At 37.6% G+C, this 20312-nt stretch overlaps 1 protein-coding gene across 8 annotated transcripts in view; it reads right to left on the bottom strand.

Moving 5' to 3' along the window:
• Positions 1 to 20312, bottom strand: part of CACNB2 (calcium voltage-gated channel auxiliary subunit beta 2) — a 255178-nt gene that overhangs the window by 156211 nt on the left and 78655 nt on the right. The window contains exon 1 of one of the 8 annotated variants that reach the window (XM_056334814.1): positions 5424 to 6212. The exons of the other annotated variants lie outside the window; for them this stretch is intronic. Within the exon in view, the coding sequence (XP_056190789.1) occupies positions 5424 to 5504 (81 nt within the window). The 5' untranslated portion in view covers positions 5505 to 6212. Of the gene's footprint in view, positions 1 to 5423; positions 6213 to 20312 lie in introns of those variants that run through there. 8 annotated transcript variants of the gene reach the window in all.

Raw genomic sequence — 20312 nt, 5'->3', positions numbered from 1 at the left:
TGATTTACTGAAAAGAAATATAACAAACATGAGATTTTTTTCTTTTTGTTTTGTTGGTTGGTTATGGGGATTTTTGCCAATAATGGTGTGTTTCAGCCAAAAATATCTACAGCTGTTTCAGCTATGTCGGTCTTTAAATGTCAAAAGCCATGATTTATCGAAGGATGAAGTCCTCCATGCAAACCAGGGTTGCGTAATCAATTGTTTCTTGTGCCATAGACTACTCCCATTACTGCATGGATGCATCTTTAAGCCCACAGGGATACTGCTGCAGTCAGCAGTTCTCAACTTACACCTTCCATCAGATCCTTGTCTACCCTCTTTCAATAACATCTTAAAAAAGCCCTATAAAATGCACAATATCTTTATTATTGTTCCACAGGTAGGTGACATTTCCATCTTTAGTATTTCCTGACTAAATCCACTTTCACAGTCTCTTCACAAGATCGATACTAATCCAAACCAGAGTAATAGCATGCCTGTAAATAGCAAGTGCTTCTATCTAAGCTTTCCTCTCATCCACGTACCCCGAGAACCTGAAACAAAAAGAACTCATCCGAGGGGACCTTTTGTCCCCTCTGTTAGAAACACAGCGAATTTCATTTGTATTATCATTATCGTCAATATTTCAGGGTAAACCCATGCTCAGATAATTTTCCAATTATTTTGAAGCTTTTTCCACTGTCTATTCTTCAAATTACTTGTTTAATTTCCTATTTTCAAGTTGACCCCAAATGCAGACACAAAAATAGAACTCAATGTAACCACACCATCCTCTTGGTGTTTCTGCATTTGTTTAATCCTTCCTTTCCAATACTATCACATCTCTTAAGATTCAAAGCTCTAGTTTGTCTTTCCCTTTATCTCCCTTTTCTCCCTTATAATTGTATCTTCTCTCCTTTTCTCTTTCACCATTTAATCCTCCATTTTTTTTCAAGTTACTCCATATTTCAAGAATTTCCAGATAAATACAACTGAACTATTCTTTACATTTTCCACAGATATCCCATCCTTTCTTGAAACATTCTGAGCTGGAACAAGCATATTTCACTATTTACATCCCATTTTTATTCTTTCATTCCTCACTTTCTGTACCACTATAACACTATGTGTGCCACCATGTAACTTCTTAAGTAATAAAGTGAGATATAAATATCAGACCTTTTTATTAGCTCAGGGAATTTACCAGGAATTGTAATTTAGTTAATTACATAAAAGTCAGTCTTCCTCCTCTGTAAATTCCACTCCTTGGAATTTGAGTGATACCAGGTGTGTGACAAAGAGCGTTAATAAGTAAGAGGACAGAGATAATGGATACTTTGCAGTCAAGAAGATTTCTTTCTTGAATACCAACAATGACGACTCAATTTAAATATTAATAAAGGCAGAAACACACTGTGTATGCACTCTTAAGCATCCTTACTTATGGTAATAGCAATGCAGCAAATTTCCTTCCCACCCAAACTTGTCTTTTCAGGGAAGAAGAGTTACTCTACCAAAGCGGCACAGAGACTTTGTTCTTTTTTTGTAGTGGGTACCACAATCTACAACTCCTGAGAACAGCAGAGCAGGAGGCTCCAAGCCTTTCAGCTAAAGAGCTAGAATTATTTTTGGGTAACTGTGGCTCAATGACCTTTCTATTCAGTAGGTTGCCTTGGCGTGGAGTCAAGGTTTGCAGCCCTCCAGCAGGGTTTGTACAGCTCCAAAGGGCAGTGGATGTCTGGACAGGAAAATATCTCGAACTCTGTAAGGTCATGCTGATTACATCAGGTACAAAATTAAATGTCTTTCACAGAATACTTAAAAAGTGTTCACTCCTGTAATATACGAGTATAACAGACTGGCTAAACAGTTTACAGGAAATATAGGGAAAAAAAACTTTCATTAATAGGCATAAAGCAGTATTTTGAAGATCCTATGGTACTTTCATATTTCAAATTTGGAAGTTCCTTTAAGCTCAAATCTCACCATAATTTGCTGCTTGGGTAAAAAACACAGTTTACAAACCCCCACCATGTCCCATAGCTGCATTTATTGTAATCTCCTGGCTTTTTCACAGGTGTAGGTCCTACTGCAGTTTTCCCAGAGCTCAAGGACAGGATTGCTTCTATCTACATAAAGTAACAAACAATAAATTTGCTTCCATAGGAAATAAGAATTCCATTCATGTACATAGGAGTCAATTTTTTTAAAAAAATATTCCATTAGGGATAATTAAATGGGTGCATTTTGCAAATCAAATATTAAAAAAAAGCAAGGCATTAGATGATAAACAGATTTTACATTCAACTTGTCTAGGTCGGCCTTAGTTCTTCCCAGTAACTTTCAGGAAGATTCACATGTGGCAGCACCAACAGCCTTTAGAGAGATAAGTGAAAATATTCTCTAAGTAATTTAAAACTAAAGTCACTGCAGCTCCCCCATGGCCATTTATTGAACTTAAAAAGCCACACATCTTGTGCCTAAGTGGCCAACACTCCTCAAGACTGCATGCAGAAAACCAAGGCTTTAATTCACATGTCTGGAAACCCCAGAGCCTGTATTAAAGCCATGCAGATCTATCAAAAAGAATCTACAGAGCTTTTAGGGAAGAAACAATCCACTAAGTTGTTGATTCCTCAGGTCTTTAAAGACATGAGAAATTAATTTCTCAGCCTTTCTATTTCTGAGGTGAGGATCTTTGCAGCAGCCAGGGGTCTGTCAGACACAGTGGTGCAAAATGTTGGCAAATGTCCCAGAAGCTGCCTAGGTTTTAAATACTGTAGCAGGGTTTTTTCACAGGGGAAGGCACCCAGGTACACCTTAAAGGGGAAATACAAAATATGCAGGTAGCAGTCTTTCGTACAAAGATACACCGGCATGGCGTGGTTTCTGTCCTTAGGAACTTGTATGCTAAAGACACAAGGATCAAATACCAACTTTAATTACAGAAAAACATAAAATTAGCAAACACACTGATTCAGCAAAGTGGTTGACCAGTCTTCAGTTTTAAGCACATGAGAAATTTCAGCAGATGTTGAGTGCTTTGCTATATTATAGCCAATTTTTTTTTTCTTTTTTGCACTCATCCTTGTGATTCGGACTTGGACCTCATATTTTCACTGAGTTTGCACAAAGGTCAAGATCAAATTACCAGACAGATAAAACTTCCAGAGTCAAATAGTAGATTTTCAGGGAGTTCAAGATAATCTCCACTTGTTGGGATTTAAACCAAGTGATACTTTGAGCAGGTATCTGATCCTGTAAGGTGCCTTTGTACTTCATTGCAGGTTATGTTGGGTTTTCAAAACATTAGAGCACACACACAAAAAAATAATCACTTTTGTGTTCTGAAAAATTCTCATTACTTGCTTTAAACATCCTCAGTGCAATAGCTATTCTGATATTATTATTTTTAAAGTTAAAATACTAGGCACAAAATTATCTTTGTATTTACTAAGGAAATCATACCTTCCATCACTTAGCAGTGAATAATGTTAATATTACATTGTCAAAGAGTGATTAAGTGATTAAACACCCCCTCCCCACCCTTCCAGAAACCCAAAGGGAAAGAGGTGAATGCAAGAATTACATAAACCTATCTCCATCTTTTTATAGAACTATGATTGTGTTCCTTTTGCTCTCTGTGTCTCAAACAGATATCTAGTCATAACCATCAACTACTAACAGAATATACTTAATTCAAAATTAAGTCAGAAATCCTTACAAATCTCTTTTGCAGGTTTATTTATTTATTTATTTTTGAAGGGGGGAAAGGTTACATAAAGTAGAAGTAATCCCAAAAGCTACAGTTGTTTGGATGCTGCATCTGTTTCTTTATATAGCATGCAATTGCAATCATGTAAATTGCCATTTTTGCACTTGAATTTTCAAATCAGGTTATAGTTTATACATTTCACATGTGCAACTATGGGTTTAGTGAAACAATTAAAGGTCATTAATGTCTGCAACACAGGGCTATGACATGATAGAAGAACTCTGTACCAATCATTCAATTGAAATTATTAACAAAATTTACTATTTTCATGACATAGTATATCTATTTCCTTTCATTTGCAAGCTGGTAGTGAAAGTATGGAGGAGGAGAGAGGTCTTTTTTTTTATTATTCTTGGTGATTACTCCACAATGCAAAACTATGGGTAAGAGTCAGTACCTTGGCGTTCTCCAACATAATCCCCAGAAACAGCTATTTTAAATGCCTAAACCTGTAGACAATCACAGCTGCAAACATACAAGATTTCTACCTCCAGGAAGACACACTGTGTATGTGAGCAGTTTATCCCCCAGTACCTAAGTTGGGGGATACAAACATTTATCAACTTCAACTATATACTAACACAACCTGCTTCATGGGCACACATAAATTTCTAAGTGACCTGAACCAACACTTGTTCATAGCTATTAATCACTGACCAGTCACAGGGAAGGGAAGGTATCTGTATCCTCACGTCCCTTATTCCCAAACAACCCCAGTACTGTAGAAAACGTAATGAAATTACAGGCAGCACTGTTGGGGCAAGATCTGGGGCTCAGGGAGGTCACTGAGGAAGCCCTAAAGCTATCTACTGAGCAGTCACCAGCATGCCCAAGTCTCTGCGTGGAACTGGGGTTTGAGGATATTTTGCTTGCTTGGTAAAGCAGGCTGTGCACTAGCAGTGTTATATAATCATACATGATGGGGGTCAGGAAAGGGCAATGTTACTTACTCTGGAATTATATTTCATGGCTTACCTTATTCCCCAACAGGGAATCCTAGTTTCTGACACAGAAATAATGTATAAGGACAACACAGCAATGTATTTTCTTAGTAAAAAAGAAAGAAGTCAACAGAAAAGACACTTAACGCAGACTCCCTCACCCCACTGCGTGTTAAAACTTATTACAAAGTACTGAAACAATTACTGGGACTTTTTCAATAAGGTTTGAAGGTGTGGATATACTACACACAAGAATACCTACAGTCACAAATCCTTGAAATATATAAATCCAGAAATTAAAACATAATCAAAAATTAAAATAATTAATCCTCTTTAGATCTTTAAACCTTATGCTTAAGGCCTTTATTCTGCACCCTGAAAGCTACACCAGTTTTGCAATCGATTTAAAAAGTATGGAGCACAAACCCTTTACCAGTATTGGTGAAAAGTATGTATCAAAACCAAGGTGGAAATCTATAATTTTAGTATTTCCAAATACAGTTCCTTCAAAATACAAGCGTACCAATGAACAGATTTTTTATTTTTCTTAATTCTTAGAAAAAAAAAAAATAATTATGGCATTTAAACACTTCCAATTTTTTCATCTACCTTACACCTCAGTCTATGTAAGTTTGTACTTCTACATATAGAAATAGAGAAGCATATTCACATGTATCTGAAAAAATGCATATTGATATAAACTTTGTTCATCCTTTTATACTTACCCAGGACACATTTTTAGCCTTGGGTGTTTTTAGCATGGCAACATGCAATGCTGAGACGACCAATAACAGCCCCACCAGCATGGAAAGTCAGATGGAGGGTTAGTCCAGGTGCCTCTATTACCCTAGGGTGTGCAGTCCCTTAGCCTGGCTGACACAGGCACACTGAGCATGTGGTCAGGTAACAATAAAAAAAGTCATTTTTCTTCCTGATGTACACTCCAGTCAAACAGAGACAAATCTTTGCAAAATATCTGTCTTCAGTAGCAGTTGCCTGTATTTCTGTATATCCATGAAATCCAGAGTTGGCTTTTCTCTTGGGCAAGTTAAAACCGAAAGTCAAAAGGACCCACTCTCACAGACACTTCACCCTTCCGCTGGGAAAATGCAGAGCCCAGTTACCCACGGAGCTTCCACCCAAGCACCAAGCTTGCAGGAGAACGAAGCCCAACACTGGAAGCCACTTGCCTTCAGAGGATGTCGGAGGCACCCGGCTGCTGGCTGCACCGTTTAACTGCTGCTGTGCCTGAATATTTCAGGACCCTAGGATCTTCTGAGCAATAAAGAGGCTTAGGATCTCAGTGTCAATAAATAATGCATGTCAACAGGTCACACAGGTACCTGTTGTGCCGAGCACACCTGTGGTGTGGCAGCTGCTGCTCCAGTCCCACAGAGAGCACCTGTTGTCCTAGCACCCTGCCGCAGCACTGAGCACACCTGCCAGCACAGACACGCGTCCCAGAAGGAGAAGCAAGAGCAGAAAAACACTGTCCCTGCTCATTTCTCTTTGTTCCTCTGCCCTTCTGTCCCTTTACTTTTACCTCCTGTCAATCTAGATTACCAGAGCAGATCCAGGCTAAATTTTGCAACTATCAGTAGTGATTAGAGAGAGTTGATTGAAATCGGATTATACAGGAAGACCTCTGCTTCCTCACTCAGCACGCGGGCCAGTACCATTTGCAAAATACTTATGCTTCACCGCACAGTATAACAGCATTTGGAACAGTCCGTTTTAAGAGAAACAGTACAGTGAAAACGAGCTAGACTGTGCTGTCTTTAAAGAGAGAAAGGGGAAAAGGATACTGGTTTTAATAGCTGCAGGAAGTTCCAGGGGAATGTTTCAAACCATTTCCTGATGGACGAGTTTGCTGGAGTCTCATGAATTCACCAGGAAGCATGGTGTATCAAAGAGGGGCACTATGTACCTGAAGTGCTCAGTATACCTGGTTGCTGCTCCTCAAATATGGATCCAGTACAAGTATCACTGTGTGGCATCTAAGCACTGAACTTGTGACAAGTACCACCCTTCCCCAGGGTAACACCTGCAAATCCTGCTGCTGGGATCTTTTCAAAACCGTATCATTAAATGTATGAGAAAATGACCTGCCTGAACTATATTCAGATATATATATATATTCATTTATTTAAACACAAACATGAGCTATCAAGTTAAAAAGTAGGACATATTATAAAATCACAGTGCCATCATAAAACTGTGGTATTGAATCTTGAAAAGAAGAAAACAGTGATTAAAATACAAAAGGAGACTGATGGAACAAAGGAAGTGAGGGGGCGAGATGATAAAAAACAATGAAAAATGTGCAACATTCAGTTAAGTCCAGCTGACAGACACTGTGAATGTTAACACAGAGATGCAGTCTGCATTACAACACACCATTTTTCTAGGACTTCCTAAATAATAACTTAATATTATCTACTTACGATACAGACCTAGATTATGCTCCAAGCATCATCTGTCACTTTACACTCATTATTTAATGTATTTGTGTAAATGCAATGAGGTCATGCTTTCACAAATTCAGCGTGTGGCTGGTCCATAATTTGTTTGCAGGTATTGAAGTAATATTAAGATCTTTTCCCAGATGACAGCATAAACTTTTTATTTTGTTAAAAGAAGCTCTAGAAACCATCTACCCTGATTGGGACAGACAGAAAAGCAAAATACATGTATTTTTCAGTGGAAATAACCATCCAATTTCAAAATAATTACAGTCTTCTGCAGATTTCTAGTCCACACTGAAGGTAACTGGAACAAGTCTGGTGCACTCTGCTTTGCATATGCTGGCATGAAGGCTTGTATGCACAGTTTTTCAATGGATTCCCCTATTTCTAAGCCCACCCAGTCTCATGGAGCTGAAACATTATCCGTTAGTGACATACTGGTAGCTTTAACTTGAAGAATCTGTAGACCTTGATTCATATCTAGGAAATCAGCAGCTAAAAAAACTCAAGAAGTGGATGAAGTAGAACCATCTATTTGAGACAGCATGAATTACTGGGTAGTTTAACTGTAAGATTTTCATTTAAGACAAACATCATTATTCTACTGTAGATTTAAATATAATCTAGTAGGCAGAAATCCTGCCAGAGTTAAGGAAAAGTAATTCACTTCTGGAAAAAAAAATAAATCAAAGAATGCAACTATTAAATTTTGTCCATATTTGAAAAAAAAAAAAAGTTTAGCCTTTTCAAAAATACTGACATTTAGAATACTTTGGATATTACAGAACAAAATTTTGCAACACTGTACTACTGTATGTTGGCAGCCTTACATCAGGACATAGGTTCTATAAATCACAGGTCAACACACATTCCGGGGAAGAGAATGTTAGAACACAGCAGGTGGAACTTGCTTACTTCAGTGAAGCTCAAAGTTGTACATGTATTTGTATCCCCAAATTACAGTAGTACTTTTCATGTCATCCTTTAAACAAGGAGACCATTTATGAAATACATATATTTTGAAAGTTTCAGTGAAAACTACAAGGATGAACATTAAAATACAAGGTCATGTACGTTCTTCTATGAATTGCATAATCCACCCATGTAGGAAAATGTCAAGATTCATATAGTTATATGCACACCTGTATCTATCTTCCTAAACTATGCAGCACTTTTGGGTTAAATAGACTCTCCAAAATCTTGTAACTGTTCTCTCATACAACATCCAAAATAACTTTACTCAGTCTCAGAACAGCTCTGGCATTGATTTTCACCAGTGAGGCAAACTGTTCTTGGATTAATCTTTACTTGAATTAAAAAAGACACCTATTATCCCCTTTGTTGTTCATGCTGACTACAGAATTGCTTGCCAACAAGCCATTAACCAGTCACTCATGATGTACCAGGTTAACAGATGCACAATGGCAAACAGAAGCTCAGCATTTATGCAGCTTCCCTAAGATGATTTTCCCATCTGGACAAGCTGCTGCATCACTGGGAAAAGGTTTATTCAAACATCTAATATGTCAACTTCTGACTGAAACAAGTCAGAGGAAATACCTACGGTTCAGTCCTAATCAGAGAAATACTTCATACTGACAATGGTTTATCTTTTCATAGAGAAAAGATTTTTTATATTTGCTGTATGAAAAGATAAATATTCCCTGTCCTGAGAAAGAAACTATAAATTTTAGAAACTGATACTGAAAGGCAGAAAGAGTAAAAATTCTCTGAGGTAGCAGTGTAATTAAAGATGGCCAAATAAAGGCCTCCCCCTTCAAAAAAACCCAACAAACAAACCTGAAAAATGCGTAAGTCACAGATGGCAATGCATAAGCAATAGTTTTAAAGGCATAAAATGCCATAGAACAAAGCCTGTGAGTTCAAATTGTCTGGAGACAATAAAATACAAGTCAATCTTGAACACTCTAGCACTGCTTACGGATTGGAACTGCCTTCCACTCATCACTGACACATAATCAGGAAAAGCTTCTTAGGTCATGCTTTTGTTCCTGTTAGAGGCATATACTTAAACACATGCAATCTGACTTCAATACCAATGAAGACTATGGGGGGTTTTATCCATTCATTTCTATTGAAACATTTCTAATCTAATATGTGCTCCTCACCAAAGACAAAAGTGTGTATGTTATGAATAACTGCGTGCTATAGATCTCTGTACCTTCTCTTAGTATCACTACAACAGACCTCCGATAAAATATAAATTACTTCTGTGAGATGAATAGGTTATCTTATATATGGTTTTGTTAAGAGTAGGAAACTGCCACTGACATTCTTTTTTCATAGCAACAAAATATTTCTTATATACGGTATTTATAGTACGCATGCATATTTATTGATATATATGTTACACAGGCAAATATTGTAACAGAATTCCCACATTGATATCAATTTATTATTTCCCTCTATCTGACTTGGACCATAAAATTATAAGATACATGCAAGTAATAAAGTAAAAAAAGGCCGCAAAGAACATTATTAGTTCAGGGAGGAACAAAACAGATGAATAGAACAGAAATAAATGCAAAGGAGATTTCAGTGCCGTTCTGCAACAAGTTAACACAGAAAAATAACCTCAGAAGCTAATTTGCTTTCCACTAACTGAGACTCAAGCAGATATATTAACTGTCAACACTTGTTTCATTATTATGTCATTATTCTCTGTCATTCCCCCAACTCCAATGGAGTGAAACTAATAAACTGATGTCAGCAAGAGACAGCTGAGGCACCCTAAACAGACTTGAACCTGTGGTGTTTGTGATCTTTGCTGAATCCACACTACGGACAATATACAATTGATAAAGGAACTGGGCTGAGAAAAGCCTGTCTAAAGCTGATTCCTGGCAATAGCGGGCCCTAAAGAGTACAAATTCCATTTTAATCCTGGGAAGGGGAAGAAATGGCACAAACCAGTATACATAATCCAAGAAAACACTAACTTAAATAAGTTATGTAACATAAATGAGACTACCACTAAGGCAATCCCAGTTCTACTTAACAAAATTACCTGCAAAAAAACTAAAAGGTTATGAATTTCTTGGCTCCTCAGAATGCTAAAGGTAAGCACCTGCATGTCACATGCTTGCACAGACAGAAATACCACAAACATACAATTGTACACTTACAATGGCATAAATTTCTACTTCCCACTTGAATTTTACAGTTTCTTTAGTTATAATGTATCACACATGTATCCCTGACAAAATAATCTGAGTTACTGAGCCCATTTAGATACCAGTTTACAAATGTGAAGCACCACCAGCACAGCAGAAAGCCAGCATGCCTTTTCCATAAGTCCAAGCACGATGTATGGATATATGCTGTCCGCACTTATGTATGGACAGGATGCTGTGTAGTAAATGGCCGTTGTGACACACACCATGTACCAGGCGGCCATCCATGTCCCACAGCATGAGGCCAATAGTGCTCTCTAGAAGAACTCCTTGGCAAAGCTACACTCAACTTTGAAATGACTGGGGCTTAAATAAAACTGTGGATGATTGCCTCTAATAAGTGCACTGAGGTTCAGATTTTCGTAATTGGATAGGTAAAATAAAAGAGTGTATGACTGGATAGACATCCCTACAGCAGTATGGCAACTTTCTGCAGTGAAACACTTAAAAAAGTACAAGATTCTCAGTGAGATGTTAAGCAGTTGTTAGAAACAGCTCTGTTTCAAATATATCGTGTCTAGACATATTAAAGAAAAGAAAATATTTCACAGAGTAATGAATGACTTTATTCCATTCTGAAAGTTAAAGGATGCAAGTATAGAATTTGTTACATTTTGCAGAGGTATATTAGACTACTGTCACTGGTGTAGAACTGATTAGATCAGATCTGACCCTATTCACTATGCTAATAAACATAAACTTGGTGCCATACAAACAAGCTGGAAAACAGCTGGCATTTTAGTCTTCTCCTTTTTAATATTAACTCAGTTCACAGAATTTTAGAGCAGCAGCTGCTGATGGCTTGCCAGATGTGCTCAAGTAAAATGAACTAAATTTATTCCTTTACACAGGGAAATAGAAATACTGAATTTTACTTAAAGCAGCTGCTTTAGTGCCAATGGGATGCATTAAAAACTCATACTGCAAAAAAATAACAAATTAAAATATAATAAAGTTTGAAAATTTAGATGCTAGCAAGACTAGAAAGTCCAGAATTTACCCCTGTCATATGTAGGACCTATGATGTAATCTTTAATTCCACAGGACACAAATCTCTTCGTAGAAAACAGAAGGCCCTCATCAGATGAACAATGCTGAACAATAAGCCTAAACCGACAGACATATTTTGCACATTTTCATCATGTATCATCTCATTTCTGAGGTTGCATTTCTTGTACTGTCACTGCAACATCCGATAGGTTTCCCATCTTTAATGAGCACAGAAGACGCTTGTGAGGGAAAATGCTACTGTTATTCTTATTTGATAGGTGGAGTATCAATTCCAGGTAAATCCATTAGTTAATGAGGACTCTAGTCTGAGAGGGTTCTGGTCTGATCCTTCCAAGAATGTAACATTCTGTCATAATTTCTGTATTTAAAGCACACTTGTGGACTTCCACCGTACTGCATACTCAGCAGCAAATAAATCTTGATTGCTTCAATTTTGAGATCACAGAGATGTTTTAAGCCAGGTATTCCCAAATGGTAGTACACATGACACTTCGAGAATGATCTGAATCTGTCATTTAAGCAAAATGCCCAGCCTTGCCAAAAGCCAAGCAAGCACCGAATCCATTTCCACCTTACTTATAAAACTATCCTCTCTCTTCCTGTCCTACATTCACTTACTGAGCTCCTACATCAGCAACAAAGTGATGCCTCACATCAAGAAAATTGATTTTTTTTTTTTTTTTTCTGACTATCAGCCATCCAGTGATGAATACAGCTGTGATCTTAGGAAAAAGGAGAATGTGGTTCTTGGTCTTTAAATACCACACTGCAGTGTATACACACAATTCTGGGGGTGTTTCAGCTTTTAAATAACTGACTTCCTAATCACAACAGTTTATAATGCAGAGATTTTTGGTTTTATTTTTTCATAGGTTTTAATAAAAGTCCCAGTACCAGCACCACCAGGGAAGTAACCATACGAATGTATGGAATGATTTTGATTGCAACAAGCTTCACGGTACTGCCCTGCAACTGACCTCTGTGCAGAGCTGTGACTAAAGCAGATGCACATTGCTAGAGTCATCTCAGTGTGGCTCCTCAAAATAAGCAGACACTGGAATTAACGTGTCTGCTCTCTAGATATAAAACAGAAATAACAACATAACCTTGCAAAGAAATGCTGTAAATTTGCTCAATAAAGTTCATGAAGCCATTAGATGAACGTAACAGAAGTCTGCAGTGCTTAATGAAGATCATTAGAGAGCCTTCATACATACAACACAGGAATCCATGATGTGGGCTGCCAAACAGTAATTGTTATTCTCTGCATAGCTGGGCCCTCAAAAAGGCTGAGGCACACTGTCTTCTGCTTACTGATACCAGAAAGATACTGCAGCTTAGACACCAGTCCCTCCTCCTGCTGCTTCTCCCAGTTCTACATCTTGGTGATCACCTGCTACCTGCCATCAAATCACTTGTGACTGCACAGCCCAGTTCCCAGCCTCCCCCTGCATCCTCCACTGACTCCCAGCCTCACTGTCCCACCTGCCAGTTCCAGCCACCACAGCTGCCACCACCCTGCTTGGATGGCTGAACGCAGGACAGCAACAGGCTGACTGACCCCTCGCTCTAGGCAGATCCCCACAGCCTATCCCATAATCACATATCCCATAATCACACTTGTAACTAGTGTTTCTCAAAGGATCAGCTTATTACTTCTAACCTTATTCTAAAAAAACTCTTCTAGAATAGAGATCGTGGTTGTTTAAAACCTCCAAGTTGCTCAATTTTAGAGCCAATGCGCACAGGATAAAAGGAGATAGGGAGCAAGGTGAGAAGGCTGCCACTGTGCCAGTACAGCCCAGCAGGCAGGGAAGAAAATGGGATGGCTTTACAAAGAGCCCCTAACTGCAAAGCTGTGAAACCAAAAAAAAAAAATAATACAGGTGACTCAAAGTTTGATTTAAAAATAATTACTCAGCAGTTGTCATAAGGCTATAATAATCATTCATATTTTCAAAATATATTATCTGAGATACTGCAGCTGACTCAGGGATTATGTTTCTCAGAACAGGAAGAAATGCTATGGCTATTAATAGCTATTAATAACATACAGTATTTGTTTCCAGTAGTTAGTTTCTAAGCTAGGTAGGACAACAAACGTATTTCCACATCTGTCCTATCCAGCAGTAAAAAGAACAAAGAACATAAAGGTTTCATAATATTGCAGAAAAGTGTAAAAAAAAGAGGTTCACTGAAAGAAATGGAAACCAGAAAATATCTATGATTTTTACAAGCTTCTGCCTGATGCTTTAGAGGTTACTGAAAAGTTCACATTGGATATTTATAAGTAGAAAATTAATTACATGCTCATGGCAAAGGAAAGCTCAAAGAGTATGTAAATGTCTTATTTCAGTGATATTTTGGTTCACTGCATATAAGTAATAATGCAAGTTCTAAAAATACTCAAAGAACTTAGATTTAATACACGGTAAGTGACACATACTAAATTGTATTCAAAATCACAAAGAAAAATAATCAAAAGAATCAATCAACAATCAATGGTAAGCCAAATCAAGCCTTTCTGTGAAAGAAAATGTACTATATGTTAAAAAAAGTACTGATTACTGAGGTAATATGTTATTTCTAAGAATATTTTGATAAAAAAAAAATCCTTAAGCCTTGCTGAGCAATAGGAATTCTGGTATCTATGACTTTTTCAAAGACTTACTTTTTTCTAGATGCCTGAAAAGTTTTGTGTAATTCTTATATAAGGCAATCAAAAGTACAGTGAGTAAATTATGAAACGTACTACCCCAACCCTTCTGTATGCACCTATCATCCAAATATATTTATGTTAAATATATATTTTTCATTGCATTTATTTATTTGAAAAGTTGGGCAATACCCTTTACTATGACTTACTGACATAATGACTTGAATTTTTTCTTTTTTTCGTTTTCTGTTGTCTTATAACTACTCTAACTGTTCCTTCAAAACACATATATGGGGAAAAAAAACCCACAAAGAACCTGACTCATTTGCAATCTTTTATATAAAAAACAACCAGAACATTGTACCACATAAGTAAAGCCATGAAAGAGCATAAAGGTGCTTGGGGAAACAAATTTATTTTAACTTTTTCTTTATTACTAATATTTATTAAACACACTACCAGATGAAACTATTTTCCTGTGGCTATCACTTCCATTGATTGAAAACTCACTTAACTGAAAAGCCAAATACCCTACGCTACAGCAATAACAAAAACTATAAAACCTTAAATTACACATTTAATGTTTGAAAAGGACAGGATGCTGAATTTATGCAGTGTTCAATTGTTTTGGTTTATTTTTTTGCTATCAGATACAATGTAGGTGAATTCAGCCTCCCTACCATTTGAAAGATTTTCTTCTCTGTTGTTAGACAACATCATCAAGCATCTCAAGTCCAAATTGCTAAAAATGAGCAATGAAGTTCAGAGCAGTGATATTCAAAACCACTACTACTACAACTGTGCAAGCCTTTCAGACAGACAGTTTCATTTTCAACTCACGCAATATATTTTAATCAATCAAATCATCAGTGAAAACCCAGTACAAATCAAAAGTCTGTTCTACCATGTCACAGTTTTTTCCTCAGGGACAAGCAACATACTTGAAGTAAGTTTTCTTACTTCAAGTATGAAAGTGAAGTAAGGATTTCAAAACAAAAAAATCTCTGGAACATGCTCTTAAAAACAAAGGTGACAATCTCTGCCATCTTGAAGACCATGGATCAAGATAAGATACTGGCTTGTACAGCCTTTTTTTGATCTCACCTTTCTTGTGCCTATTTACATTTTCTATAAACAAAATGATACGGGTTTGTATCTCTGCTTCTCATGTTTCAGCATCTACATGCAGGGGAGAGAGCAACTGTGGTGCGAGCAGCCAGTCCAGGGCAGATTAAGGGAGAACACCTGGCTCTGGCTTATAGTACATTAGTAGTTAAAGTCAATGAGAGGCTCTGAGGAGAAAAGGCAGAAAAGGGGGACAAAGAAAAGGTAATTAAAGTTCAGCTTGTTCAGGTAATATTTATGTATTACATACACAGATTATCCTCCTGGGATGCCCAGCACAATCCAATATACTCAAGAGTACTGTACTGGAAAAAGGCCACAAATTACATCATCTTTCATGCACCAAATTAAATGTTCCAGCAGCAGCGTGAGCTTGGGCACTGATGGATGAAAGCAATGCAAAGTAGCACGTGGCAGAATAACGTCTGGCTGTTTATGATGCCTGTTAATAGGACTGTTGGGTTGTGAGCAGTATCAAGAGTGGCCTCCTCAGTTGAGAGAACAGCCAGTGGGACAGCCCGCCCCTGCAAACGAAAAGGGTTTAGGTGAAGAACTAAAAACAGGACAGATTCTTATAAAGTCCATAGCCTAACACAAACACCTCTATCTCAACATGATTCACAATGCTTAACTCTGAGAGTGTAATATATCTTCACTTTAGGCCGGTAGAGAGGCGGCATCATTGCAGTCTCCTTCTCCTACACCGGGAAGGCCGCTTCCCACCTCGGCACCGCCAGGCCGCAGCCGGGCAGGCAGGAGGCAGGCAGCAACCCCAATGCAACAGCCTCTGGTGGGGTCTCTCCTCCATCCTCCACAGCAAAGCGCAGCCACTGGCAATGTCTCAAAACATCATTTTGACAAAATTTTGCGAACCCAAACATTCACATTGATACCCGAGACTTTTGAGCGACATGCATTTGGAGACCGGTGTACCTTGCACAGCGAGGGCCCACCAGTTCCTACGTACTCTGCTGGGTACCACCGCAGTCACCACCGCTGGGCTGGCACAGACGCCCTGCCCCTGCACGCTGAAACTCAACCAGGAGAACCAGGCTGGGTGGCTGAAAACAGTCTCCAGCTTCTGGAGTCTGGATCTACCTTTGGCAAGCAGTACTCCATTATGATTCCCTCAGATAGGCCTTACGTTCATCTAATTCACCTGCCTTTGCCAAGAGACTTTACCCTCCTGAGTTATGAATAACTGGCACATTTTACTTTCTCATCTTGTTACAAAATGTAAACAATTCTCCAGTCTAGAAAGAAGGAATTTCTTATAACCAGTTTTTCCTGGGTCCTAACATTCACCGTCGCTGGCCAGCCCTCCTGACTGGGCCAGCTGATCCATGGTGTTATGGTAATGCGCCACATTGCATCTATGCAGTTTGGGAAGTACACTGAGGAATCGCTGCAGTTCAAACTGAAAAAGCTCATCTATTGAAATCACAGTAAGAGTCTTGTATTTACTTCAATAATTTATATTAATTCTTATATTAAGAACTGTCTATCTAATTTGCTAGATCAAATCAAGGAACCAGATTGTAATAATTTATTAAAAAATAAAAAATAAAAATTACTTTTCCACCTTCTAGATCAGAAATCCAAATTTCATGTGATGACAAAGTGACAGAAGTTACTTTCAATTTGCAATTCACACAACTTTGTATTTGGAGAGCACCCTGGAAATTTGTCACATACACAAAAAAACCCCAACATCTAAAGAAATTACTGCAAATATGAGTTTTATTTTGTGGTCGAATATGGTCTAATGCTTTTTTAGCACACCTTCAATTTTGCAGCATCGTAGTACAGAAATTAAACACAACCCACAGGCACACAAACACGTGACCATCATTTAATCAGCAAATCACTGGGTCTCACTGACCTTGGCAGTTTGAAAAAAATTTATTTCCAGCTGGTTGAACCCTTCTTGAACTTTTTTTTTTTTTTACTGCAGTAGTCACAAACTGACTTTTCTCTACCATCTACCATTCATGTTCTCTGACTAAATGTATTTTTTCTAGAATATACATGACCTCTCTAATGCAAAACAGCTACGCTGTTCCTTTGGTACTTCTACAGTATCTAGGAAAAGAAAGATATTTTTCTGCATATAATCATGTCATTTCTTAAAGGGTACAGAAGCATTTCTGTTCATCATTCGTGCGACAGAGCCTCACAATAATAACTGTTACTGTAAGCAAGCTTTGCACATGAAGGCGGAGAGATTTCCTTTGAAGCCAGCCAGAGCTCAGCCACAAGTGACTGCAGAGAGCTCACAGAACAGAACACACCTCTGTGATCTCTACCTCTACCACAAGCAGTGGTATACCACTATTTCTGGAGTGTTTACCTTCTCTGTTCTGTCTCCTTCTATTTTCTCTCTTTGGAGACGAAGTTATTTCAATTCATGTCTGAGGTTTATTTCACTCTACAGAACCTTGGCATTTTGCTTTAAAATTCACAAGGATCACTTCATACAGCTTAGAAATGTAGCTATGACTGGGGTCAACTCCTTCACCATTAGTACCAGTACTAGCATAAAAACATTATGAGATGATGCTATATCTCTTTCAAACCAAAGCAATTTCAAATATTAGTATAAAATAAGGGGAGAATATTTGGCTTAAACACCACATTTGCAAATGCATACCTGGAGGAAGTGTACCTCCTGGGAAGTCCTGTGTCCACAGCTGGCAGGAGCCTGGCAATGGCAAGGCTGAGCCAGGTCACTGCCTTTGGGACCAGAAGAGATTTGCTGTTCAATCCTCCAGCTTTCCTAAGAAGACTTCTTTGATTTTTGGTGGGGTTTTTTTGGAGATATTTGGGGTGGTTTTTTTTAATCTTCTTAATTTTTTAAGAATCCTACTCCATAGATCACAAAAGGGAAAATAGTTTTAAAATGTTATTTGGCAAGCTCACTGGAGACCTGTTCAAACACTGCTGTCTCAGTTCCCACCAGTGACTGGGATGCACTGACTCACCTGACCTGGACACCCTTTTGTATGGAAGACCTAATTACCTTTGGACACCCTGCAGAATGCATTGGATGAACAGAATATTTCTTCAAATATGCAGTCAATACATTGGGAAGTTTGACTCATGATAGGCTTGGATGAGGCACGTTATTACCCAGGCACCTTCCGGTGTCTAACACAAGCCCAGTTAAGATTAAAAAAAAAAGAAGAAAAAAAAAAAAAGTTTCCTCACAACTTCAAAAGCAGTCAGCAGTGTTAAAATTGTTTATGAAGACAAAAGTGAAGCAGCTAAATTCTTCCCCAGAAAACTTTCCATGGATTTTCCTGAGTTTGTACACTGCAGCCCTCACTGAGCACCTGTTTTTGGTGAAGCACTTAACATTTTGTAACTAACCTGATCATTGAAACTCCCCTCAATGTTTGTCACTGAGACTTAATTTATTTCCTTCTGATTTGCAGAACTGCGTAGTCATTCTTCATGTCAAAATAAATACTGTTTTATTTCCTCCAATATGCAAATATTTCCTTCTTAGACCAGGTATCATCTCATGTACTCCCCCGGTTTAATGAACATTTCTTTGCCTCAATCAGGGTAATGTTTCTTTCCTTCTCCTGACCTTTGGTGACCTGTTGCACCCATTGTCTTCTCCCAAGGTTTTTATTGTAATCTATACATAACCTACACAAATATGTTAGCTAATGTATAGATAGACTATTACTAAAATGTGAATAGGCTTAATGGATCATGGCACATTGCTGATTCAATAGATCAAACATGACAACACTTTAACAACTACCACCACTGACTAGACAACACACAACAGTTTAATTAAAATTTGTAAAAATTCAGCTGTCCATATTACTTGAATTATAGTACTGTGTTTGCAGATACATAGATGCAAATGTATATCTTTTATGAAATGTGTGCACTAGATCATAACAACATTAGCCATTTCTACCATAAGGAAAGGTTCCAGATATGCAAACTCCTTCCCACCTAGTTCTTCTATACACATGGCATACCTCCTCTGGGTCTGCTGAATTCTTTTTGGCATCCTCTCTAAATTTCTTTTTACCTATTCTCTAATTCTTTCAGTTTGAATAGTTTGTTATTCCACACAAACACAACCGAGATTAAACTCACTTCTACCCTTTGAACTTTTGTGGATAAATTCTTCTAGTATAATGATAAAAGTGAACAATATGTTCTTTCACCAAAAGCTGGAAAAATCAAGATAAAGGAACTGCACTGACAACATAACTGCTGAACAGTATTTTTCTTTTCTAAAAATCTACAGCCTAGTAACTATGTTTCATCACTTGTTATTTTAATATTATTATGTGATAATAGAGATTCTACAAAATGGATAATAATCCATTGCCATATTTATTTCTGCTCACAGGACAGACAGGGTAGCATCAATCAATGGATACAGTCTCAAAGCAATCTTATGACTAAGCTTTTCCCTCCTTAGCTGCTGGGGACCAAGAACCAGCATCTTGTATATTTATTGGTGCTGGGTTTGTGTAGGATCACACTATTTCAGCACACTTTCAACATTCTGGGAGAAAAGATGACAAAAACCCATGAGATTGTCTGTACTACACCATTTTTTTCTTTCTTTTCTTTTGGACAATGTTTTACTATGTTTGATACTGACTAGGCAGATAGTTAATCAAACTAGTTTATCTTCTGAATTTTTTACATGGCCTGAAGCGGGCCAAGTCTTGCACAGAAATGCTGCTCTTAGAAATAGTAAAACATACAGTTTAAGTAAAATCTGTGGCTCCCAGATAAATTCCACACAACAACATAAAGAGCATATTATATGTTACATTTAGCTCACATTTACAACTGTGAAGATCAGAGATAAATGAACCCACTTATTTCCAAGTCATGTAAAAACAGAGAAAATTTGAAATAGTTCTACACAGAACTTACTGAAAAAAATCATATAATCAAAAAATATAGGAGAAGCATTAGTGAAAAAAAAGAAAGCTGTTCTAACTGGGATAGTTTCTGGAAAAACAAATGGAAATAGAGAAGCAGCAAATGAAGGAAGGTGTTTCTACTGAAAACACAAATATTGTAGATCAAGTTCTGTGCACAAACTCATAATCAGAAAAAATTATAAAATGTTGAGACGGTAAGCGTTATTGCTAACAGTCTGGTTATTATCTCTGAAAG

Source organism: Falco biarmicus, chromosome 4 (genome assembly GCF_023638135.1).
Source record: "Falco biarmicus isolate bFalBia1 chromosome 4, bFalBia1.pri, whole genome shotgun sequence".
Classification (NCBI taxonomy): domain Eukaryota; kingdom Metazoa; phylum Chordata; class Aves; order Falconiformes; family Falconidae; genus Falco; species Falco biarmicus.
The sequence above is the reverse complement of the archived record's forward strand: the minus strand, read 5'-3'. Positions and strand labels throughout refer to the sequence as shown.